This window comes from Pteropus medius, unplaced genomic scaffold (assembly GCF_902729225.1).
Source record: "Pteropus medius unplaced genomic scaffold, Ma_sr-lr_union100, whole genome shotgun sequence".
NCBI lineage: Eukaryota > Metazoa > Chordata > Mammalia > Chiroptera > Pteropodidae > Pteropus > Pteropus medius.
This window is the reverse complement of record NW_024349800.1, coordinates 49454312-49479976: the sequence shown is the minus strand read 5'-3', so window position 1 is coordinate 49479976 and position 25665 is coordinate 49454312. Positions and strand designations below refer to the sequence as shown.

Genomic DNA, 25665 nt, shown 5'->3' with positions numbered 1-25665 from the left:
ACCCCTCCTTGGAGGAACAAGGAAATCATTCCTGACTCCAGCAGGGGGTGAGGATGAGCCGCGACGCCAGACCAGCCTGTCAGCAGCTTGGGGAGTTATAATACCCGGGTCTCCGCTCCCCCCCACTCGATTCCAAGGGGGACACGGACACACACACACACACACGAACTGCACAGGTAGGGGCTAGGTAGATGCTGAGTCAAATCTGGGGCCCAGCACCCTGGGTGGCTCAGACAGGACGGCAGCGGAGAAAAAAAGGACACCATGGGCACAATTAGGTTTTGGCCTTTAGTCTGAAAAAGTGTTGATTGAAAGTGTACAACAGAGAGCAGGTGCAAGCGGCCGGGGGCCATGGAGCCGCCAATAAAAAAGAATGTCCTTAAATAAAGTTCACAGAGTAAAAACCAGAACCGCCAGTCCTTCCCTCCAACACAACAGAGCACAGGCACAGAACCGGCGATGAGCCCCAAGGAGCAAGGAGGAAGGAGGCTGGGGAAGACAGCAGAGGCTCCCGGGTTGCTGTGTGGAGAGAGAGCCCTCTTTGGAATGGGCTGAGTAAAGCAACCCAGCTCCCCCTGCACACCTCACAACCACTGCTAAGGCTAAAGGAAAAAGACAAAACTCAGTCTCAGGTCCAGAGGGCTCAGAAAACAGTCTCGGTGGGCAGGGGTCTGGACAACAGCTAGTCCCGCTTGGCCTTCTTCTTGTTGTCACTGTTGCCATTTTCTTCAGCCCCCTCAGTAGAAAGCACCTCCTCCAGTTTCCGCTTGCCACTCTCTGGCTGAAGCTCTGCTGTGTTTCGGGGCTTGAAGCAAATGATGATGCAGGTCATGTTGTCACACCCTGTACCATCCCCAGAAGTGTCTGGTGCCAGGCACTGATCCAGCAGCTACAAAAACAATGGGGTTTCAATCAAGCACGGCTTCAGGGTTTGAACACATTTCTGGAAAACTAAAGTCCCACTAGAGGGCTGGCCCTGCCAGACAGGGTGGCAGAAAGAGGGAAATAGGCAACAGGTTTCACAAAACAGCCCATTTGCTAGTCCATGAGGCACAAGGATAAGGCCGAGAAATGAGGGAAGATGGAACTTTTCTAGTCGGGGTTTGGCATCTGTCACTAATGAACGATGCTCTCAGGCTCTGGTCTTAGAGTAAAGCTTGTTTGTGCAGACCACCCATTATCCTCTGTCCTGGGACTCACCTCTTCCACAATGGATGACAATAACCGAAGCTCCCCATTTTCATCACGCTGGCTGATCTTTGATTGAATAAAGTCTATAACTTCCTGGCTGCTCATCACATTCCTGGGCAAAAACAATAGTCAGAATTGTCTTTAGTCCCACCAAGGCAGAGCAAAGGAGTACAGAGAAAGGTGACAACCTGGGTCAATGTGAACACCCACAGAGATTGTCCTTAGCTCTGCCTCAGGCTCGGAGTCTTGACACCAAGCTGTGTGCCTAGGCTCTAATCCTAGAGTAGCTTGAGTAAAGGTGCTGAACGCAGCCTAGAGGAATGATTAAGCCAACACAGCTCAGAGGCCTACATGAGAAGCAATGATGCAGAAAAAAAGGAAAACTTAAGGCATTCTGCCAGTGCTTACCAAATGCCATCACAGGCAATGACCATGAATTCGTGGTCATCAGTGAGAGTCAGCACTTTGATATCAGGAAGGGCTGAAATCATCTGTTCCTCAGGTGGCAAGTTCTTGTTTCTCTTGTAGAAGTGGTCTCCTGAAATAAATAGTTGATTGATGAGTAGTTTGGGCACTTCCTATAGACTTGTGTTTGAAGCCTTGCCATTCATATTCCTTCTTCACAAAGTTCCATAATCGAGTGGAATAGGGAACTGAGTTCTAGTTTTTCTAGTTCCAGCCTTGACTTTAGGTTGTTGAACCTTATGTAAGTCACTAACCTGTCTTTTTCATCATCCAGAAGTACTTATCTTACCTATCTCATAGAGACATTTAAGTGCAGAGGTAGTAGATAGAAAAGTACTCAGAAAGATACAAGGGCTATGAAGATTAAAGCTTGCCACTACATTGTCTGAAATAGAGAACAAGACCCCAGAAATCTTTCCCATAGTTTTCTGGCCCTTACCAATGGCTCTGGAGAGGTTGAGGCCCCCGTTGACTCGCCCGTCCATGGTGACCTTGCCACCAGCATTCTTGATGCGTGCTAGCTCCACTTCATCCTCTGGTTTGTGGTCATAGGACATGTCTAAAGCTTTGCCAGCCTCAGATACCACACAGCGAGAGTCTCCTGCATTGGCTACAATCAACTGCTTTCCTCGTATCAGAGCCACCACTGCTGTTGTACCACTGTCAGAGCCAGGCTTAAGAGGAAGAAAAAGCATCATAGGAGCTTCTGGACACAAGCTCCTCATCAGTGCTCCCCATGCTTTCTCCTCTGACTAGGAGAGTGTCAACAAAAGGAGCACAGATTTTAATCTTTCCTAAGACAACAGCTTGCTCCTTCCCTTTTCTGAAAAATATCTACCCAAAAGACCTAGTTCCCTTTGCAGAATACCCCCATAACCATGACTTCAGTACTAAGATAACAAGGGGATCCCCGCTCCCAAAATCAAAATCAGGGGATTCATACCTGTCTCTTGGTTTTTCTAAATTCATTGTTTCCCTTCCCCACACACCTCTTCTTTGCCTTCCATTCCAGGCACCATCATCTCCTCTTCTTCCTCATCCTCTTCAGCCTCCTCAGTGTCATCTTCATCTTCTTCATTCTCTGCCTCTTCACTGCTGTAGCCATCTTCTTCCTCACTGCATTCCTGCCAGAGGGATGATCCCAGGCCACTGAGACTGGGATGACCTCCCGCCTACCTCCTCTAACTACTACTCAAAACAAGAGGCTCTGACGGAACACAGGTCCTAAAAACACTGAAAGAGGCAACTATATGATCATGACGTAAAATCTGGGGGAGGGGAGAAAGCTAGGATAGGTATAATTGATATCCTGAACTGGGCTCAGCAGTCACTAGCAGGAAGCCTTGGGGAAGGCCAGGCCTATCAGCAAATAACACCCTCCAGGCAACATGACCAGAAAATAAGTTGCCAAGAAAATACCCAAATAACCAAAGTAACACCTACCATCTTCTTATTCTCTCTCTAGGAGACAGATTCTGAAAGGCCAGAACTAGATCTATTTGTTAGTGTATCGACAAAGAAAGAAAAGGGCTAATGGCATCTGTGTTGGTGGAGATAATGAATTCAAGAAAAGCTTAGTATATAGCGGGTCTTGGGGGATAATGTCAAAATAGAAGAAAAGTCAAAAGCTATGGATGGCAACCAAACGGGCCTTCTCTGCAACTTGAGCATCTATCTGCCTCAATAGGCCCTTACCTCGCTGTCTTCCTCTTCCTCCTCCGCCTCATCTGACTCATCCTCACTGTCCTCAAAGAACTTGGACTTAGCAACTCGAGGCAGCTTGTCGGAGGCTGAAGAGCAGGAAGGCCCAGCCTCACCAGTGGGAGTGCCAGGCTCACCACCTTGGCCTGCCTCTGTCCCACGTTCCGAGTTGGAGGAAAGGCCTGTGTGGGCCTTGGCTGTGGGGCCATTTTCCTCTGAAGAAGATTCCCTAGACGGGTCCTCAGATCCTGCCTCCCCATTGAGGCCCTGGGACCCTGGTTCCTCGCCTGTCCCAGCTCCAGATTTGCTGTGGGGAGCACCCTTGTGACAGTTCTGCCCGTAGCGTGTCAGCAGCTCTTCAATAGTCATGGTTGCCTCTTCATGCAGCAGTGCAGCTTCCTCATTGTCCACTGCAGGTAAGAGGCTAAATCAGCGCCCCCATGCCAGACTCCTCATGGGTTTAGTCCCTCTCACTACCTCCACTGCCCTTGAGCCTAAGTATCAACTTCCCCACCACTTCCTACTCTTAAGGCTCCTCTCACTTATCAAGTCTCAGAAAAACATCCCTTTGCTTCCTTCTCAAGTAACATCTGCCTCCATAGACTTCCTTTGGTCTTTGTCTTTTACCCCCTTTAGTCAAAAGTACACCAATTACTATATTTTCCTTATCACCTCTCAATCTTTATTATAAGTTGGAGGAACCTCTATGCTGGCTGAGGACCTAGGAAGCCCACAGTGCTAGTTTAGGCCTATAGCCCAGGCTTAATGACTGGCTGCTGGGGCTAATGACAGCTCTGGTCTTGAAAAAAGGTGACACAAACATTAATAGGAATCAGAAAGACCCCATCACAATGACAAAAAAAAGCATATAAAAATGTTTACAACTACAGCACTAGGCACTCAACAAAGGTTAATTCTTTCTCTTTTCCATAACCAAATGTGGTGCTGGAGAACACAGGGTTTTTTTACGTGAGGACTCTCCAGGTTCCTAGGAAGTCATCCTCTCTTAGAATTTATATAGTAACATATACTAAAGAATAGTACTTTAAAATGTTTACTTCTTCTCAAACAAGGGAGCCATACTCACCATCATCTTCATCAGCTACTTTTTCTTTTTCATCTTCATCCTCAGTGGGTCGCCCTGCAATCTGTGCTAGCTCCTTAATGACTTCCTCAGTGGTCAATTTGGCATCGATAGCCAAGAAGGCATCCTCCAAAGCCTAAATAAAAGCAAAATAGTATGAGGCAAGTGCAGGAAAAAATACAGCAGGTATAAAATGAATTGCCTATATACAACTCTGCTTACAAGATTGGGATGCAAACTAGGGTGTGATCCGCCATACTACAAGACACTCATATATAAATAAAAAATAGTTAGGAGACCTGGGAATAACAAAGCAGCTCTAAAAAGGCCCAGATGGGAATAAACTCGTTTTAGGCAGAATCCTTTAAGAAGAAATGCAGCAAGAAGCTATGTAGCAAAGAGAAAGGAAAAGCCAAGGACTGGGAAACAAGGGAAAGCCTACGGAAGTGAAAAATGAATATTGTGGGAAGACAGACCTTCTGTAGCTTGCCTTCTTTGTAGGCCTTCTGATCTTTGATGATATCAGGAAGATATTTGGCACAGTACAAGGCAACTTCCTCCCCTAGAAGAAAGGTAAGGTCACCTGGAGCACTGCTCCCCAAACATACAAAGTGATATAATATCTATATGCCATATTGGAGTGAACTCCAAAGGTTGAGATGAATATCTTAGCACAACCCAGAGCTATCTGAAAGACAACGTTTGAGAAGTTCTGATTCAGAAAATGGACTTCACCATCACCTCTCTCAGGGTTATATTAACATATCCTTTGTCTTTTCTCATTTATATACTAGTTTTCAGTGAAAAAGAAAAAAAGATAAATGCTAATGTAGAAAGAGGCCTTCTTAGATTAAAACAAGGCCTGGTGAGATTATGAACCAATACATTGGGAAGGAAGAATGGCAGAATGGAGAAAACAGCACCAGGCAGGAAATGATTACCTGAGGACCAGAACCTTGGAAAGTAAAAGAACAAAGGACCTGTTCTTACCCTGTTAAATCTGGAATTGGGGTGTTAGAATGTTACCAATATGATTTGCTAACGTTACCTCCATGTCCATCGTAGACAGAAAACATGGCTGTCTCACTGTCCAGCTCAGGAATACAGTTGTGAGCATCCTAGGAAAAAGAAGAGCATAATTAGCATTTCTCAAGGTTAAAGAATATTCTTCCTTGTGCACCTCTGGTCATGAGGATCAAGTTCATAACTTAATCTCACTAACCCTTCCCTATGTGGCCTAGAAATAAGAAAGGAAGATGGAATGATAAACTAAGAAAAGTACAGGAGAGAGAGGAAAAGGAAAGAAGGGTCACTAGCTCTGCAGTCTAGCAGCCTCGGCCTAGGAAGAGGTCTCAGTCTCAGTTTAGATGGCAGAATGCTTGGCTGTTGGAACTCTAGACCTGACCCTTTTGGACTTGTGGCAACTATGGGAAGAACCAGAATAAAGGATCTTTAAAGTCACTTCCAGACCCATTCCATAAATCAGTGAACTTCAAGGAAGAAAATGTTAGGGAAGGTAGCAAAATGAGACCGTGAGGCATTATGAACTGGAAAAATTTCTAGAATTCTAAGACTGCCTAAGTGAAAGCACTAGAGATTTGTACAGCTATATACATTTACTCTCCGTCCTTCTCCCCTCCAAAAAAACCCATCTATAAAAATTATTCCCTTCTTCCCTCAAAGTTTGAACTTGCCTAAGAAGTTACTCTTAGGATAGGTGGAGGATATATTCACAAAAGAATACCTTCCCAACAAATACTACTACTAAACTACACTATGTTTAGGATTTATTAACTGGAATTTACAATACCCTATATAATCAGCCTGCCCTTCTCCTACCCCCAAGCCAGAACTGAGATATCATTCCACTCTGATGGTATAGCACACCGAAAAGAGGTTTGCAACGGTTCTGCCACACCAACATTCTGGTTGGAAGGCTGAGCTTGACCAAATTTTTCTAATAACAAAACTCTGACACTCCAAACTAATATTGCAGGCTAAGCCATAGTTCAGCCAAGACTGTCAGACGCAGGTAAAAATGTGCCACAGCTGGCTCTGCCCCATCTTGGAAAACAACCCAACCTTCCTTTCAGGTACTTTCTACAAACAAAAAGTTTCTGTAAGTTAGTAGTTCTCCTTCTCTTTCTGGCATTAGCATTTTAAAATTTCTAATTGTATTAGTAGTTAGAAAATGTGAGTGCAATGGTTAAGTTATCCCTGAAATAAGGCTATGCTTTCATTACACAAGTCTAGAAAATAAGTTATTTTAAGGTAAGAAGGAGAGCATTGAAAAATAACCAGTTCTGTTTTTCCTTCTGACTGTGTCCAGAAGAAAATGCTCCAAAAGCTAATGGGCTTCCATGGATGGCTCTTGATGGCCTATCTAAGGTCATTGCCAACTGCCACTTAGCCTCATCCCCAGGATCTAGAGAGCGCCACAGACCAAAGGTCACCTTGCCCCTCTTCCAAACACTCTACCACCAACCACAATAGCCTCCCTCCCCTCTAAGCCAGGGTTTATTTTACTAGGTCTTCTTCTTCTCTCACACTCAGCACCTTCTTGCCTGTTTTTATAATTGTCTAATCCCCCCGCATCCTCTACCAGTAGTTCTCAGACTTTAAAGTGCTTAAGAATTCATTTGTGGACATGGTTCCATAGTGTAGCGGTTAGCATGTCCGCTTTACATGCAGAAGGTCCTGGGTTTGCATCCCAGTGGAACCACGGTCCATGGTCTACGGCCATGCCACCCTGAACAAGCTGGATGGCTGATCTTGGAAGCTAAGCAGGGTCAGATCTAGTTAGTACTTGTATGGGAGACCACCTAGGAAGACCAGGTGCTGTAGGTATAAATAATAATAATAATAATAATAATTCATTTGTTCATTCATTCATCAAAAATTTGAGTATCCATTATGTGCCATGATGAGTTCTGAGTACTTAAAATTTGAGTATCCATTATGTGCCATGATGAGTTCTGAGTACATAAATATCAGTGAATAAAATAAAGACTCATACTTCATAAAAAACATATTCTAATGAGAGATATATAAAATAAACACAATAAATAGGTAAATCATATAGAAAAAGTAGAACAAAGTAAGGAGGACTGGGTTGGATTACAGAAAAGCAGTGGGAGAACTGAACTGGCATGAGACACAGTGTAGTATAGGCATACTAAACCCGTTAAGAAACTGTACCTCTTAAAAAAAAAAAACAAAACTGTACCTCAGTAGTTCCTACCTAAGTTATGCTGTGTCTAATTAGTTTCAGTGTCATATTAGCACTAATTTTAATTCTGTTGATTTTGCAGTATGGTTTGTTGGCATAATGTCCATTTTGTATTTGTATACATTTAAGTAACATTAAATTAAAATCATTTTAGTAAATTATTGTTCCATAAATATTGTTTTCCTTTAAAAAAAAATCCATGGAAGATCTCTCAGATATTTTGTTAAATAAGGAAAGCCAAGTGCAGAGTCATATATTTAGTAAGCTGCCTTTTGCCTAAGAAGAGAAAGCATAGGGATAGATACCTGCTTTTTCATACTATATAATACTACAAGGATACACAGAAATGGGAGGGCATGAGAGTGCAAAGGGAATATTTAGCTTTTTCAAAAGTAAATTAAATGCTTTTAAAACATATTACTAAAATTTAAGAAACTAGTCCAACTAATTCCACTTTTTGGGTAGAGGACGAGGAACAGTTGTCCTGTCCACTCGTTTCTAGTGGAATAAGAGAATCAACTTGTCCCTCTCCATCCTTCAGTGCCACTCTAGATTACAGCTGTACCATCTGTTTTGAACCCATACCTTTATTCAAACCATCTCTTTGACTTCCTCATCTGTTTCTCACAAGAGTGTATGTGATCTTGAAGCAGAATATCTAGTGCCTCAGTGAACATATGAAAAAGTATTTAACTTCAACAGCATCAAAGAAATGCACATTAAAAACAAGAAACTATCCCTTTCTGCAAATTAGGATGAAAAAGATTAATAATATTCAGTGGTAATAAGAGTGAAGTAAAAACCCATTCTCATATCCTTATCAACAGGCATATAAATTAGTACAGCTTTCCTAGAGGGCAGTTTGGTAAGACGTATCAAAATTTTAAATGTCCATGTCCTTTAATCTAGTAATTCCACCTCTAAAAGTTTATTTTATGGAAGTAATAAGGGTGTAAAGATATGTATAATAATGCTCATTACAGTATTATTTATAATAAAACAATTATAACCATCTAAATTTCCACAAATAGATTACATTACAAATGCTATATCCCTCCTCCAAAGGAATATATGCAGCTGTCAGAAATGATGAATATGTGTTAGTTTGGAAATAAGTTCACAACATATTAAGTAATAAAAAGAAAAAAAAAGTACCTGTATAAATATGCTAGAGGTCTGGAAGATCATATATCAATCTTAGTGGAGAGTGAGATTTTGGTAATAATTACTTTCTACTTTTCTACTTTTCTTTTTGTACAGTAAGCCATATTGCTCCACTCTAAATAATAACGACAAAACAAACCTATGAATTGGCCTTGAGTTGCCATGCTGCCATATAACTCACAATCTCTGGCCAGCTATCTCTTGGTGCACCTCAATTTTATCCTTTTTAACAGAATAAGAATATCTACATAGCCCACAATGTCACAGGATGATTGTGAGGATGATGCTAAACATGTAAAGGTGCTTTGTAAACTGGAATTTAACGTATAAATATATATTCTCTGAAATTTAGCATCTGGCTCACATTTTTCTTCTCTATCCTTATTCTCAAAGAGGAATGCCCACCATAAAGATTCATCTTACGCCTTGAGGTTTCGGTTCCTAGAACTACCCTACATTTCCTTCTCCCCCACTTCTTGGTGAGGCTTTGAATCTATATTATCAATAGTAACTTCTCTTTCTCTAAGCACTTCAATTTTCCCCTTTACCTCTTTGTTAATATCCTCCTTACCTTTAGCCTGTCTTTCTTTCTCCTTGTCCCTTTTTGAGCCAGAGCCAAGTATTTCAACACAGTCTCTGACCAAGCTAGAAATCCTCATCCAACCTTGTATAACCCGACCAACTGCTTTCTTTACCCCTGAATCAGAGCCACTAAGTACTGTAGTCATAAGATGTCATGAAATCATGTTGATTGTGGTCATTACTTCCATTTAGCATTTCTCTGTATTCTCCATTGACTCTTAAATATATTAACCACAGTCATAAACCTTTCCCACACTGTTCAAATTATCAATGATATTCTCCTGTCACTCTTAGCAGATGAGCTTAACCTTTCTTTACTTGGATCAAGGTCATACACAGTTCAAGAACTATCTCATCTCCCCTATTCTACCTCAAAATTTCTCCAGCTTTATCTAATCTCTACTTCACTTCTGCCTTGAAAGTAGTATATCTCCTCTCTAGATTAACATTTCCTCTTAAACTGCTAATCTTCAAACCCTTTTTCTTCAAAATTTTACTTCACAGAGCAGGCAATAACCTTAACAGCAATCCAAATAACTATTTTTCAGGCTTCATTCTCTCCAGCCATTGTATATAATCAAATCGTACAAACCATGTCAGCTTTCTTGAAAGTTCTTTTGGGTTCTGTGAAGAACTGTAGTTCTATACCTCCAATTACCTGTTTCTATTGGATGTCCCTTCACCTCCAACTTAACAAACGTAAACAGGAACTCAACAGTCTCCAAAAAAATCAGAGTTTCCCCTACATGTCTCATTCCTGTTAATGGAATCTTAACTCTTCCAAGGCAACACCTACTACAGGTCTTCCTTGACCTCCTGGCTATTTTCCACCGTCCATCACTGAGTCCTGAAGAGTTTTCCTTAATAACTCTGTTTCTAGACTACTCTACTCTTAATAGTTTTTTAACTCCTCTCCTCTACTCTCTCTCTGACCCTTGTAATCCAGCTGCCAAATTCATTTTCCTAATATAACATTTTATTGCTAGAACTTTCAATGGATTCTACTGCATATAAGACTGATTTCATACAATTTACTGGAAATTTAAGGCATTCAATTATCATTCCCACTCATCTCTATAACCTAATCTCTTGGCTCTCTTAACCATTCCCCAAAAAAAAACTACTCCACTCTTGACACTGACCACTCCAGCCCAGCATAGTAAGCATGTCTGCTTTAGAATCTTTCTTCCTAATACTTTTTATTCTCTTATTATCCTCCTCATTTGTCTGTTACACTCTTTCCTTAAGGTCTGTTAGTATCACCACCTCTAAGAGACCTTTCTCAATCATACCAATACTCTATGATCATTCCCCCCTCATACCAATACTCTATGATCATTCCCCCCTTTTAATGTTTATTGCCTTTACCAATAATTTGGCAATCAGCATGTGCTATCTTGTATTGTTATCCAACATTCCATGGGGGAAAAGGGAATCCTAGGTCCAACACTGGATTGTAAACTATCATGAAAGCAAAGACCATTTCAAATTTCTTTATAACTCTGGGGCCTATCAGTATGCTCTGCAACACAGGACTTCCATGTGTGCATATATAATGGTGAGTTCTCAGATGCCGCAGGACAAATACCTTAAGGATACCTCCTCCTTCACTTCCTACTCCGAACCCAGAGATGTATCATATCATAACACAATAACCATTGAGATGGTCCGGAATAGATGACTCTGCATACATAGGTCACCTGAGCCAGGGCTCTTAGACTTTGCCTTACTAATTCATATATCACACAGACCCCTCTGGCCTTCTGGAGAATCAATGGATCTTTATTAATAAAAGCCTGGTTATCCTCCTGATGTCAATCTCCTAAGGTTATAAATATATCCAAAACATTCCTGTGTCACTAGATCAACCATCTGGATTTATGATACATAATCTAAATCTTTACAAATCAAGATGAAAAAATTTGAAGGTAGTTGGGAAGGGAAATTATGTTTTGGTATTACTATCTGACTTTTAAAATTATTTGTATGTATTATCATTGTGCTATAGACTAAATGTTTTGCATCCCCCTAAAATTCAGATGTTGAAAATCTCCACTGTGATGGTATCCAGAGGTGGGGCCTTTGAGAGGTCATGAGGGAAAAGTCCTCATGAATGAAATTAGTGCCCTTATAAAAGAGGCACCAAAGAGCTCCCTTGTCTTATGAAGACACAGAGAAGGCAGCCATCTATGAAACGGGAAGTGGGCCCTCACCAGACACCCTGATCTTGGACTTCTCATCAGTGTCTCAAAGAGATATTTGCATACACATGTTCATAGTCAAAAGGTAGAAACGACCAAAGTGTCCATCAACATATGAATGAAGAAAATGTGATATATACACACAACAGAGTATTATTCATCCTTAACAAGTAAAGAAATTCTGACACATGCTACAACATGAATGAATCTTGAAGACATTATGCTAATTGAAATAAGCTAGTCACAAAAAGGCAATTCTGTCTTTTTATATGAGGGGATTTTATATGAGGATTACGGTTCAACATCTGAATTTTAGGAGGATGCAAAACATTCAATCTATAGCGCAATGGTAATATAATCATATAATTTTAAAAGTCAGAGAGTAATACTAAAACATAATTTCTTTTCCAACTACCTAGAGTAGTCAAATTCATAGAGACCAAGTAGAATGGTGGCTGTAGGGGCTAGGGGCAGGCGGAATGGGGAGTCGTTGAATGGGTATGGAGTTTCAGTTTTGCAAGACGAAAGAGCTCTGGAGATTGGCTGTATAACAATGTGAATATACTTAAGACTACTGAAGTATCCATTTAAAAATGGTTTCGATGGTAAATTGTATGTTATGTGTATTTTACCACAATTAAAAATAGTACGTGTGTGTGTCACACACACACACACACCCCAAAAAACTTCCCACAAAGAAAAAAAGCTCAGTCTCAGATAGCCTCACTGGTGAATTCTATCAAATATTTAAAAAACTAATACCAATTCTTCACAAAATCTTTCAAAATATAGAAGAGACAATACTTTCCAATGCATTCTATGAGGCCAGTATTATCCTAATACCAAAACCAGGCAAATACAAGAAAACTATGGACTTAATATTAAAGCAGTAATACTCCTCAATTGATCTACAGATTAGCACAACCCCTACGAAAATCCCAGGTGCCTTTTGTACAGAAGTTGACAAGTTGATCCTAAAGTTCATATGGAAATGCAAGGGACCCAGAAAAGGAACAAGAAAAAGAACAAAGTTGGAAAATACACTTTCTGATTTGAAAACTTATCACGAAGCTATAATAACCAAGACAATGTGGTACTGGCATAACAACAGGTACACAGATCAATGAATGGAATTAAGAGTCCAGAAATAAACCATTGTATTTATGGTCAATGGATCTTCAACAATGATGCTAAGATAATTTAATGACGGGAAAAAATAGGCTTTTTAACAAATGATTCTGGGACAACTAGATATCCACGTCGAAGTATGAAGTTGGATTCCTTCCTTACACCATACACAAAAATATAACTCAAAATGGATCGTAGACCTAAATATAAAAGCTAAAACTATAAAGCTCTTAATAGATAAACTGGACTTCAAAATTAAAAACTTTTGTGCTCCAAAGAACACCAACAAGAAAACAGAAAGGTAGTGTGGGAGAAAATATTTGCAAATCCTATCTGATAAAGTACTTGCGTCCAGAATATAGAAAGAACTCTTACATCTCAGTAAAAAGACAACCCAATTAAAAATGGACGAAGGATCTTAAGAGACATTTCTCCAAACATATATAAATGGCCAATAAGCACAAGAAAAGATGCTCAAACATCATTAGCCATGAGGGGAAAAAAATCAAAACTACGAGATACCATTTCACCTACACTAGAATGGCTATAATAAAAAAGACAGACAATAACAAGTGTAGGGAGAATATGGATAAATTTACATCTTCATATAATGCTGGTAGGAATGTAAAATGGTGCAACCACTTTTGAAAATAGTTAGGCAGTTTCTCCAAATGTTAAACGTGGAGTTATTACATGACCCAGCAATTCTACTCCTAGGTGTTTACTCAAGAGAAATAAAACTTACTTCCATACAAAATTTTGCACATGAGTTTCATAACATCATTATTCATAATAGCCAAAACGTGGAAATCTAAACATCCACCAACTGATGAATGGATAAACAAAATGGCCATACAATGGAATATTCAGCCATAAAAATGAATAAAGTACCAATTAAGAATACAACATGAATGACTCTTAATAATATCACATTTAGTAAAAGAAGCCAGACATAAAAAGTGACATACTTATGATTCAATTTATATGAAATGTTCAGAATAGGCAAATCTATAGAAACATAATGTAAATTGCTAGGATTTAGAGGAGCGAGGCTAGGCAGTAACTTGGTAATGAAAACTGATAGTGGTGATGACTATAGAATTCTGAATATATTGACCATTGAAATGTACACTCTACATGTATATGTTGAGTTATATCTCAAAGGTGTTTCAAAAGTGACTTGTGCATATATTTTCAAATATTATATATGATTGATATACTCCATCTTTGAACTAGAAGTACAGAGAAACATAAAACGACTCCTTCCAGAATCAGTACTGAGTCTACATCATGCCATTAAACATCAGCGATAAAAACATCAGTGATGTTTTAAGTTCAGTTCTAAAGATCTGTGCTTCCCAGAAGGCATAATTTTAACGGCAGCTTAAAATAGGAAGAACTATTGATCAAATCTGTTAAATTTCTACACTCGAATTCAAGTCCTTACCTCTCAAAGTACAATTCCAAGATGATAATCCAACAGAGGATCACGGGTGGAGAAGCAACTGCTAAGGGACTGGGCAATAGAAATAATTTATGTAAAATATTCTTGAAATCTTAAGGAATAAATTCTGATTGTACCTCAAGCCAGTTGCTTGAGAACTTATAAAGGCACAGTATGGTAGCAAACAATTTCTCCATATTCATGGATATCATTTCATACTATCTTTGAATTGTGAAGAGGTACTACATGCTAATTAAATAAAAAGAATGCCCTTTTATAAAAGTTGCTTAACTGTATCCTAGACAAAGGAGTTTTGACCTGGTTCACTAAGCTACAGAGATGAGACACTAATCTGAGGATCAGACATAAATGCTCTTTATCCTCAGATGCCCTCTTTCAAGTGGAACCCCACACAATGCTTGAGGTAGCTCATTTTATATTTTTCTCCATTAATAGAATGATTGAAACTGTCATGCAGATACCTTAAGAATTTTCTGCTAAACATTATCTACATTCAATTCTTTATGGCCATTAATAACCCAGCTTCTATATGGCAGTGAACAGCTAGCCTAATCAAGATTATACTCAAGGTATTGATACTGCCTTTAAAAAAAGGGCAAATATAATTTATAGAATTTTTTAGGAAAATCCTAACTTCCCGTAGAAAGCAATTTTGTCACTTCCAAAGAATCACACAACCAAAAACGGTAAGTACCTTTGTCCCTTTAAGACTACGTCAATAGCTTCTCGGCCTTTAGCTAAGATCAAGTGAAGACTACATCGATAAAAACTGTTTTCAGATTGGACTTCTCATAAGCCACCAAAAACTCAGAGCCTTTCCAAATATACTTCTCAAGCACCCTTCCACAACCTACCTCTTAACCCCCCAAATACATACCTCAACCAGCTTGAGGGTCCCTCCAAACCATGGAGAAGGAAGAAAGGAAGGGAACATCAACTGTAGTATTTTGATAACCCCTCCTCAAAACACCCTGGTTCCACAGCAACAGGGGCTGGAGAGAGGCAGAAAGTATAAAATGCCAGCTATTGATAGTTGCCATCCTTGCCTCAAGAAAAGGGGTAAAATAGTACTAAGGCTGAATCAATGCATCATCAGGATTTTAGCAACCTTTGTAGTGTGTATTGGTATGGTAAACTTACCTCAACTGAATCATTAGGACCAAGCAAATTAGGTCAATAGACTTAATTGGTGAAATTAAACCCTAAAGGTTAAGAGGAACAGAAGTACACTTTGTGAACAGATAAGATTACTCAAGAGCCTAGAAGTCATAATTATTTTCTTACCATACCAAAGAAACTAAGTTATACTTTGGGGAGAAAGGAAACAAAGCCAGAAGAAAAAATACCATGGAAACAGAAAAGGATTCCCAAACAGGATCTCAAGAGGATTTGTTTAGGTATATTTAACTATTCAAAGGTAAATTCAGAAACAGAATAGAGGGAAGATTTTAACACCCTGAGCAGTTACCTCAGGAGGAAGATTAGGATTTAAGAAATAGTCTAGCAAGATCTCTAAAACCCAAACAGTCCCTCATGAAAAAAGCCATTTTCTAATTACCGCAGGAGAAATAAAGGGAAATGCCCTGCATGCAAGAAAGCAAACAGCACAGAATCACTGGGGAAATGACTTGGAAAACTCAATATCCAAGCAACTCAACTGATAAAACTAGAAAGAAGAGTACTAAAGAGATGGAAAAACCACAGCAGAGGGGAACATGGAAAATAGAGAATGAGAAATCTGAAGGAAAAGCCTTACTGTGAGATCAGATAGTCGCTTCAAATCTTACATTAACAGAAAATGCCACAGAAATGGAACCTCCAAACTACCAACTAACCCAAACCCCAGACTCGCATAAATGTTTTCCTTTTGAAATTATATCCGGATATTTCTAACAGCTAATAACATTTACTGACCAGTTAAGATTGATACTGTGCACCACAATGAAATATGAACACTATACTTCATGTTGACACAGATGACAAATGTCCAGTGTCTTGATTTCATCCTACAGATTATCTGCACCACAACACAAGTGTCCTAACTTTTCCAGGTCTCAAATTCTGAGCTGTAAAATGTGGAAGCCAAACTAGCCCAGATAAACTACAGGATCCCCTCCTATCTTGAAATTTATACTTAATGATAGAACTGTTTTAAAAGTTTGCTGTGGGTATAAAATTTGAGTCTGAGAACAAACCTTTTAAGTTTATACTGTCATTCCAGAGCTAACCACAGGGAGGAGCATAGGATTTGAAGAAATTCCCAAGGGAGACAGTATTTGGCTGTTACCTGAAGCCCACCCAGTAAGTGGATAAACCTTCAATCCCAGACATAAGCTGAGCATTTCTCTGGCCCCTCTGCCTAGATCAAACAATATTCTTCACAAAGACACATCTTACACATGTCTTTCTCCCTTTCCTTCTACCATAATTTTCCCTGTTCTCCTTTGTAGTTTCACAATCGTTTTATCCAATAGTACTCCTTTTTATCCACTTTTTCTTTTTCCCCATTTACCCAGAGTGAAGTTTTCTAGAAGAAAAAAATCAGTTTTCTGTCGGTTAAGACAAAAAATATTGAAATTATTGAAAATTAAGGAAACTATAAACTACAACAAGCACAAGCAAATGACAATTACTAAGTTTTCAAAAAATCCCGAGGAAAAATATCAAGCATAATTTTTTAAAACAGGAAAAATACTGACACATTTAAGTTTTCCAAAAGCCGTAAAGGGCCCTGAAGAGATTACAAACGAGTGACAATTCTTGGAGGTCAGGTTCAGCCTCTGAAATTAACATGGCCAGGCAACTAACTAGGTGTTCAGAACTTGAAACAGACTATTTACCCGGCTTCCATTCCCTGTCAAACTCTTCGCCCAAAGAGGCCTCCCGCATATTTAAAATTAGAAAAAAATTTTTCTTAAAGTAGTCATTCACATCTATTCGCTTCTTCCTTGCAAAAGTAAATAAATATAAAATACTCCTTTTCATCTTTACTTCCACATTAAACCTCACACCGCTTATGAGCCTGGAGGGCTGTGCTGGCACGAGACGATGGCGCGAAGGCATGGGGAGAGGGCGGTCAGTGGGCGGAAGGTGCTTCTCCCCACATGGCCAAGATCTCGCGGCCAAGCTAGCCACCGGCACACGGTCCCCCAGCACCGGCAGCTCTCTCTCACCCACGGGCCCGCTCTCGGTGCCGCCCCCCAAACTGCCGCTGGGGCCGCAGGCTCTTCATTCGGACACTTCCCCGGTGATGACCCCATCCCCCTTTCTCCAACGGGTTCCCGCCCTACAGCGGCCAGCCTATGGGCCCCTCCCGCCTCACCTCCATGGAGACACGCCAGCCTTGCATGGCGGAGAAGCCATAGGGTAGCGGCAAGCGCGGTGCGCCTACCCCGTCCCCAGAGCACTTCACCGTGTTGGGCTGGGAAAGGTAGGCACCCATGGCGGCAGCTGGCCGGCGGCCTCAGGGGTAAGTTGAGCGAGGCGCGACCCGTGCCGGCGCCGAAGCCGGGAGCCCCGGGGACGCGCGTAGCAAGAGCTGGCTCGGCGGCGCGGCGACGCAAGGTGCCGGTGAAAGGCGCGAGGCCGGCCAGGAGGCGGTAACGGGACGGGAGCAGAGAGGGAGCGGAAGCGGAAACGGCGCCGCTCCAGACCCCGCCCGGCCGCCGCGGCGCGGCGCGGCGCGGCGCTCGGGGCAGTCATTTCCTTAGCAACTCGCCCCGCCCGCGCGGACAACGGCCGGCCCAACTGCCGCGGCCGCGAGGCTGGCGTGGCCACGCCCACCAACTGCCGCCGCCGCCTGCCTCCTGCGGCCCCACGGGCAGCTGTTCTCGTGTAGTTGTTCCCTGCCGTTCCCGGTCTTTGCCCTTCTGCCCCGGCTTCTCGCGTGTTCGTCTGAAACTCATTTTTTGTGGTGGCGCTTCCGGTCCATCCTCCAGTGTGTCAGTTCCCTCTTTCCCCACCGCACTCTCAGACTCCGCAAGCCCCCGTCCGATTCGATTCAGTTAAACTGGACTCGTGGTGAGCGCACGAAGTACCTGACCAGGCCTCATGAGGCCCATACGAGTAGAATGTGGGAGAGTCTTTTCTGACAAAAGAAAATAAAAACCTCTGTTTGTGATATCATTCGAGTTAAAATAGTGCAGAAATGTTTGTCACATTTTATACTGGTGGGAAGAAATGAGAAGACGCTCTGTTGCTTGAATTCTCAGGCAGCCTCAGGAGTGCATTATGCTGGAGAAGAAGGGAATAATGTGAGGTTGCAGGGGTGAGGAAAGACTAAACTGCATTTGCGAGGGTTTTTGAGGAAGCTGGCTGGCCTCGTTGGAAAGTGATTTTAAGTAGTATATTAGATAGGATAGAGATGGTCATAAGTGCCAAGATGGGTGACTTGGACTTCACTGTTATCCTGGTGTAGCATTTTAGGACTGTTAATCTAGTTTTTGTGTGCAGTGTACATTGGAGCAATAAAGTCTGGAGAATAATTTGTTAAAGGGCTCATAATCTAAGCATGAGGTGAGAAGGGCTGGGACTAGGGTGGTGGCAGTGGGAATAGAGATGAACGAATTACACAATTAGAAATCGACAGGATTTGGCAATAGATGGGATTCGGGAGATAGTTTGGATGTTCTCCAAACTATGAGCAGATCGACTTTTAAAATACAAAACTTATGGCCTCCTCCTCCTCCTCAGAGACCTACTCCAAATTCCTTAAACAGTTTACCAGACCCTTCATGCCCGAACCGATTCTAGCACGTCTCCCCCACTTTCCATTTCCACTACAATTTAGTGCTTCAGCAATGTGTCTTTGGACGTGCTTTCTCTTCCTATGTTTTCACCCATGGAGCAAATTTCCCCACCCACCCGCTTTATCATCATTTCCTTGGGGAAGTCTTCCCTAATATCCCTACTCTAGTTTCGGTCCCCACTTGTTTTGTCTTTCCTGATAGACTATAAGCCTTTATGAAGGCAAACTTACCACTGTATACCCCAGCAGTATTTAAAGATTTGTTGAGTGAATAAACACCAAGGTTTTGCTCCTGAATGACAAAAATCGGTGGAGCCATTAACAGAAAATGGTGTGGTGGGAGGGTGCTAGTTCTGGGGGAAAATTATGTGTTCAATTTAAGAATGACAACTAGATATTCAAACATTAAAAAATATTGGATCAAAGTTAGACTACGAGAGTAGAAGAGATGTTAATCAGGCTTTTAGGTCATCATAAACCTGGCTAAGATCTCTGACAAAGGCAGTGTAAAAAGAATATGAGCCTCTTTTTTTTTTTTTTCTAAAAATGAAAAAAGCATGAGTTTTGACATATATTCCCTATGTGGTTTTTCACAAGTTACTTATTCTCTCTCATCTATAAAACAGACATGCAATATCTACTTTTCCAGATTGCTTTAAGGTTAAGAGGAGCTGAATATAAAGTGCTGAGTTTGCTTGAATATTGTATTGTTATTCAACCAAAAGACTACCATTTATTAAGTATCCATAATCACATGCCAAATAAGGGATGGAAATAACATTAAATTATTAAATTATGTTCTCAAAAAATAGATTTCCTGCGGGGAAATAATGGAAGAAAAATAGAGAAGGGAAAAAGTGGAAAAGAAAATATGACTCTAGGAAAAAGTGAGGCCCCTGGGAGGGCAGTGGTGTCTCAGAGAGGGGCAATGGAGATACTAAGGGGCTCACGGAAAGAGATGGGAAGAGAGACAAAATATGAAGATTATCCTGTCCCTACTCCATCCCCATTTCCCCTCAAACCGCTACAGTACACTTCCAAGGACACAAAGGTTTCATGCTTTGATGGGGGGCGGAGTGGGGGACAGGATGGGAGCGGGTAACTAAAACAAACAAAAAAAAACATATTCACAGGTTTATTTTCCTGAATCTGTCTTTAAAATATGAGTTTCAAAAATCTGACTAATCATACATAGTAACAGAAGCAACTCCTAAACATCTAGCGGCTGGCCTGAATTAAAAAAAAAAAGGGTCTCTGAAATATACACCAAGTTCATTTAACAAGGGATAAAGATATGGGATTGGTTTGTTGTGTATAGAAAATGACTAATTCTAAGCATTTGGTAATTATACATATTCACAATTATATACCACAGTATCATCTTTGCTTTATTTTTTTTTAAGAAATCACTAACTTGCTTATATTTTCTTGTCTCTCAAATTAGTCAAACTATGAAGATAAACTGAAAAATATTAGACATTTTTAAAACCTTTTTTGAGCCTCTCATGAGCCTCTTTCCAGTTACCTCTCATGAGAGAAAGGAAAAAGAGAAGGTGGTTTAAGCCAGTGTTTTTCAAACATGAGAAATTGTGAACCACTGAGACATACTTCTGCAGATCCTAATTTATTTCCCTTAAATAATAATATAGACTTGAATGTCTCTTAATATCCTTATTTGTTTTTAGGAAACAAGGTATTCGAGAGACTCCAGGCCAGGGAATATTGCCTTAAAAGTTAAATGTTAACTTTAGTATATGATGTGACACCAGTTCAATTGTAAACTTAAACACAAGATCATTCAAAAATATAAAGTTTTAATCCAGATGATCCCAAATATGCTAAATGCTTATATTATAAAACTTAAAGCACAACGTTTTAAAATTCTTATGGAAGATTCATAGTGGCTTGGAAATACAAGACCCCCAGAGGGTAACAGACCACTGATTGAGAATCCCTGACCTGCACATGAAAGATGTTAAGTGAGGAGAGGAGAAAAGAGAAGTTGGGAAGTGGGTCCTCCAAACTACCCCTTTCCCTAAGCTTTTCCTGGGGTTCTTAATTCTATTTTTGACCCTTCTTATACTTCCTTCACTTATTTTATACTAGTCATAAAATATTACCTTTGGAAGCTCAGCAGTTTTAATACTACATTTCTTCCTGTGTGTGATTAAAGGTGAAAGATTAGGGGGGAAAGGGGTGGGGTTAAGATTTAGGGCTAAAAAGAAGGAATACAGATATTTTAAAGTTACTAGGAGAGGGGAAAGAGTCCATTTCTGAGGTTCTGGGCTAGGCCATACTCTGTACTCATAAGTTTTAAAGAGTGCCCAATATATCAAACTTTTTTAAAAAATCAGTTGCATTTTTATATTTCTAGAAGGCAAGACATAATTTTGAAGCAGTCTGCCTTTTCTCAGAGACATCACCGGAATGAGCCCTCTATACATACATAAAGAAATACCCACCTTTATCCTAAAGATAGTTGTGAAATGTCCATTAATCACAATTCAAAGGTTTCAGACTGAGATGCTGGGGTTAATTTATTTGTTAGTAATATAAACTGTCTTTCTCAGGACTGTTCTTGCAGGAAGAAAGAGCTAATTTATTTCCCTTAAATAATAATATAGACTTGAATGTCTCTTAATATCCTTATTTGTTTTTAGGAAACCTATGTATGTTTTTATACAAGTGTTTCTTCACAGGCAATCACAAAACTGGAGCCACCCTGAAGAGTGTGCCAGTCTTATTTTTGCCCTTCACATAAGAGGACATGCTGGACTGAACCACTGATATCTCACAAAGTGGTGTTATGTAAAGCCAAACTATGCCCAGTCTGGAAAGTGTCTCCTGAAATCACATCGACCAGGCCAAGGCAGAAGTAAGTTTTTCCTATAAGGAAAAGATAGTTCCTCAGTCAAACTTTCTAGAGTAGAAATAAGCAGGCCTTAAACTGAAAAAGAAAGATTCTCTTGGACTCATGCCTGTTGCTGACATTAGGATTCCAAAATGTGGCACGGTCTGGAGATTCCTGTTGCGGGAAGAGGGCAGACTGAGCCAACTCTGCCTTATCAGGAATCTGAAGAATAGTCACTTCTGGTGTCAGTCATAGACTTTTTCCTTTTCTTTCTTTCTTTCTTTCTTTCTTTCTTTCTTTCTTTCTTTCTTTCTTTCTTTCTTTCTTTCTNTCTGTGCCTCTGTGTCTTGTTAAATGGCCTGAACTGAACTGAGCTTTGGGGAATAAAGTCAGGAGATCTATGTCCATTGGGATGGGGTCATGTGCAGAGCCTGAAGGAAGTGGTGGCAGAGTTCAAGAACAGCAGTGGTCTGGATCAAGGACAGCTGGCAAAAGCAATAGTAATTTCCAGGGAGGATCTGTGGCACTCTTAGCCATTCCTCAAAATACTTTGGTAAGAGAACTCCTTTGCCATATTGGCTGCTGAGAACTGAGGACAGAACATATTGAGTCAGACAGATTGGCCCAAGAGAACCATAATATTTCTTAGAAAAGTCCTGCTGCTTCTTGTAGTCATCACAAGGGCAAAAGTTCTTAACCGAAGCTCATATTCAAAGTAACAAATGACTGCACATTTGTAATCACTTAGCTCTACAATTTTCTAGGGACAAAAGAACAAACAGCAATAAAAAGAAATCTGCCAGTGGGAATCCTGCTACCCTGTCCACCAAAGTGGCTTTTGTTGGAAGATTGTTCGGTCTACTCCTCTCAAATGGTTCTCAACAATGGTAGTTTCCTCGTGTGTATGTTTTAGCTCTGGCAAAATCTTAACAAGGTCTTTCTGCAGAGTTCCATAGTTCTCTTTGTGTACAGCTGCATCCTTCCTGGTACTCTGAAAATGTTAGCCACCTTAGCCTCCCTGAACTCCAAACTCTGTCCTCTCAGTGTAGTGAGATTGTCAGGCTCTGTTTGGGTTTCCTCTCTCTACAAAGTGGCCTGAAAATTCTTTCTAGGCAGTAAGCTGGGGTACTCTTAGGATTCATTTCATTTGTTTTCCTTCTCTCAGGGATTACTATCCTGCACTGCCTGTTAGCCAATGTCTGAAAACTATTGCTTTATATCTTTTGTCTAGTTTTCTAGATAATTAAGGCAGGAGGGTAAATTTGGTTGCTGTTATACCATCATGGCCAGAAGTGGAAGTTTGCCCAATCAGTTTTATAAATTGTTATTTATAAATAGGTCTTTCAGTGAGATTTTTTGGAGTATTTTTAATCTCTTAATTGTTTCTGCTATATCGAAATGTATTTTGCCTCATTCATTCTGGGTTTACAGTGAAGTCTTTCATCAGTCTGACTGTTGTTTCTTAGGTAATCTGGTTTTTTTGTTCCCATCTCTGATATCTTTTATTTCTATTTATTCTTGATGTTGTGCAAATGTTCCTATGATGTATCAGTACTAAAAGCTTATTTTTTATTTTTATTAATTTTTTATTTTTTTTAGACGAGGCAACCCTTGGTTAACCTCACAGATTGCAAGGACCTTGTCAACTTACAATCCCTTATTTTTTTAAATTTTTACACCTATAGCACCTGGTCTTCCTAGGTGGTCTCCCATCCAAATACTAACCAGGCCCGACCATGCTTAGCTTCCAAGATCAGATGGGATTGGGCTTGTTCAGGGTAGCATGGTCGTAGACTAAAAGCTTATTTTTTAAATTTGAGGACTAATGTATTTCATTAATACTTAAAAATGCTTGTCTCATGTTTTCGAACACTGTTTTATCATCATTCTCTTTTTCTTCTAGAACTCTCATTATACATGTTGGGGCTCTCAATCTATCCTCCCTCTTTCTTAAATATATACTGTATATCCTTGTGTCTCTGTGCTGGGTTCTGAGTGAATTAATTTATTTTCTCTTCAATTATACCCAGTTAGAGCTCTTACGTTTTGTTTCTCTTAGTTGCAAACAATCAGGCAAGGAGTTATTTTATTTGTTTTTGGAGAAGGCTTTGTCACTCTCTTCCCAAGCTTCCTCCAAAAAGAAAGTGTCCTTATCAGATTCTCTCTGTAGTTTTCTTATTTACTCTCTTAATACTGTTCTACCTGGAGAGTTTCCTCTTCTCCCCCAGATGTAAGAAACTTTGTAAAAACAAATATTAAATTTCAAACTGAAAAACCAAAGGTGAGGTAAAGGCAAGAAAAATAACATCTACGTTGGAAATCTTCAAGTCTTACTGGTAAAAAGTAAGGCATATGCCACAAAACTTGGAGTGGAAAAATCGTAGGATTTATGGTCCAATTTTCTATCTTCTGAGACTGGAGAGTCAGAGAAAAGGAGAGGTCAGTCTTCTCTGGTGTGTTCTTCTCTCCCCTCATTGCTAGTTGAATTCCTATTCATCCTTTAAAACTCAGGTCAGACAGGCATCAGCCTTGCTGTCCATGAAACCTTATGAATTAGTTTCCTATGGCTGCTGTAACACATTATCACAGCTTAAACCACCACGAATTTATTTTCTTACAGTTCTGGAAGCAAGATGTCTGAAATCAGTTTCACAGGTATAAAGTTAAGGTGTCAGTGGTCCTGGTTCCTTCCAGGGGATCTAGGAAAGAATCCATTTTCTTGCCTTTTCTAGGTTCCGGAGGCTGCCTGCATTCCTTGGCATCACTCCAAACACTTGCTTCCATGGTTACATTTCTTTCTTTTCTGTAGTCAATTCTTCCTCTGCCCCACTCTTTTTATGGGCATTTGTGATTACATTTAGGACCTATACTGATAATCCAAGATAATCTCCCCATTTAAAAATCATTAATTTAATCATGCCTGCAAAGTCCCTTTTGCCAAATGAGATAACAGTCACAAATTCGAGGTTAGGACGTGGATATCTTTGGGAACCATTATTCAGCCTATCACATCTTCCCAGGTATCTTTCATCTGTGAAGTCAATCATGGACTTCCCTGTTCAGCGTATGGAACTTTATACTTACTTCTTTTGTTGCACTTGTTAGTATTGTAACTTTTTTGTTTACACAGATATCTTCTCAAATAAATATGAACTCTTTGAGGACAGGAACTTTGTCTACTGCTTAACCTAGTGCCTGGCACATAGTTGGCACTAAATAAGTTTTTGTTTAATTGAATTTTGCTCTCTGATCCAAGCCTGGCAGTACAGCTGTGAGCTGTGAAATAATGGAGTCCTAGACTTCTAGTGCTAAAAAAGATCTCCAAAGCCTTTCCTTAAAGTCTGATGTGTTTTTACAGGAAATAACTTTAGATTTAGGAAAGTTAACTTTATTACTATAACAAAGGTAAATTAAGTATATGAAAATAAACAGAAAAGGTATACATTAGGGCTTTTGGCCCAGGAAAAACTATAGAATGACCTGATAATTATTTTAAATTTACAACATCCATGTGAGATAAGACAGGTATTACTTTTATGCCAATAAAACACAGAGCAAAATAAATAATAAATTTGATTTCAATATAATTGAATACAATTGTAGAAATCAAGTAATCTCAGGTGAATTCTTAATTTAGATGGACTGTTTTTTTTTATTCCATAGTGCCCCTATTTATCTATTATGTTTATCTTAGAAGTTGACTCAACTTCTTATGACAGAGATATAGAGTTAAATAATGTCCCTATTTCATAACTTACATAATGAAGCTCAGACGCCTAAGTTTCAAAACAATGTCCCAAGGAATCATTCCTAGATAGGGATAAGGCATGAGCTAGGGTGATGGTTACCAACCTTCA

The 25665-nt window shown here is 40.1% G+C and overlaps 1 protein-coding gene and 1 pseudogene across 1 annotated transcript; both read right to left on the bottom strand.

Annotated features, from left to right (window-relative positions):
- Positions 1–269: 269 nt before the first annotated feature.
- PPM1G (protein phosphatase, Mg2+/Mn2+ dependent 1G) lies at positions 270–17909 on the bottom strand. Its single transcript, XM_039887550.1, has 10 exons — positions 17533–17909; positions 5490–5559; positions 4918–5003; positions 4445–4577; positions 3352–3767; positions 2646–2780; positions 2096–2330; positions 1600–1729; positions 1201–1303; positions 270–889 (listed from the first exon to the last, which is right to left on the bottom strand). Exons 1-10 carry the CDS (start codon positions 17650–17652, stop codon positions 683–685), a joined length of 1635 nt encoding a protein of 544 aa, XP_039743484.1. The 5' UTR covers positions 17653–17909; the 3' UTR covers positions 270–682.
- A 5575-nt stretch (positions 17910–23484) lies between these two features.
- On the bottom strand, positions 23485–23603 carry LOC120622394 (uncharacterized; annotated as a pseudogene).
- Positions 23604–25665: the final 2062 nt, after the last annotated feature.

Bases quoted from the DNA above. Each gene is read 5' to 3' on its own strand.
- PPM1G (XM_039887550.1), bottom strand. From the start codon at position 17,652: ATGGGTGCCTACCTTTCCCAGCCCAACACGGTGAAGTGCTCTGGGGAC. The intron at 4,578-4,917 runs GTCTGTCTTCCC...GCTTTTATTTAG, and splicing joins AAGAAGGCAAGCTACAGAAG to GCTTTGGAGGATGCCTTCTT. The intron at 2,781-3,351 runs GTAAGGGCCTAT...TCCCTCTGGCAG, and splicing joins AGGAAGAGGAAGACAGCGAG to GAATGCAGTGAGGAAGAAGA.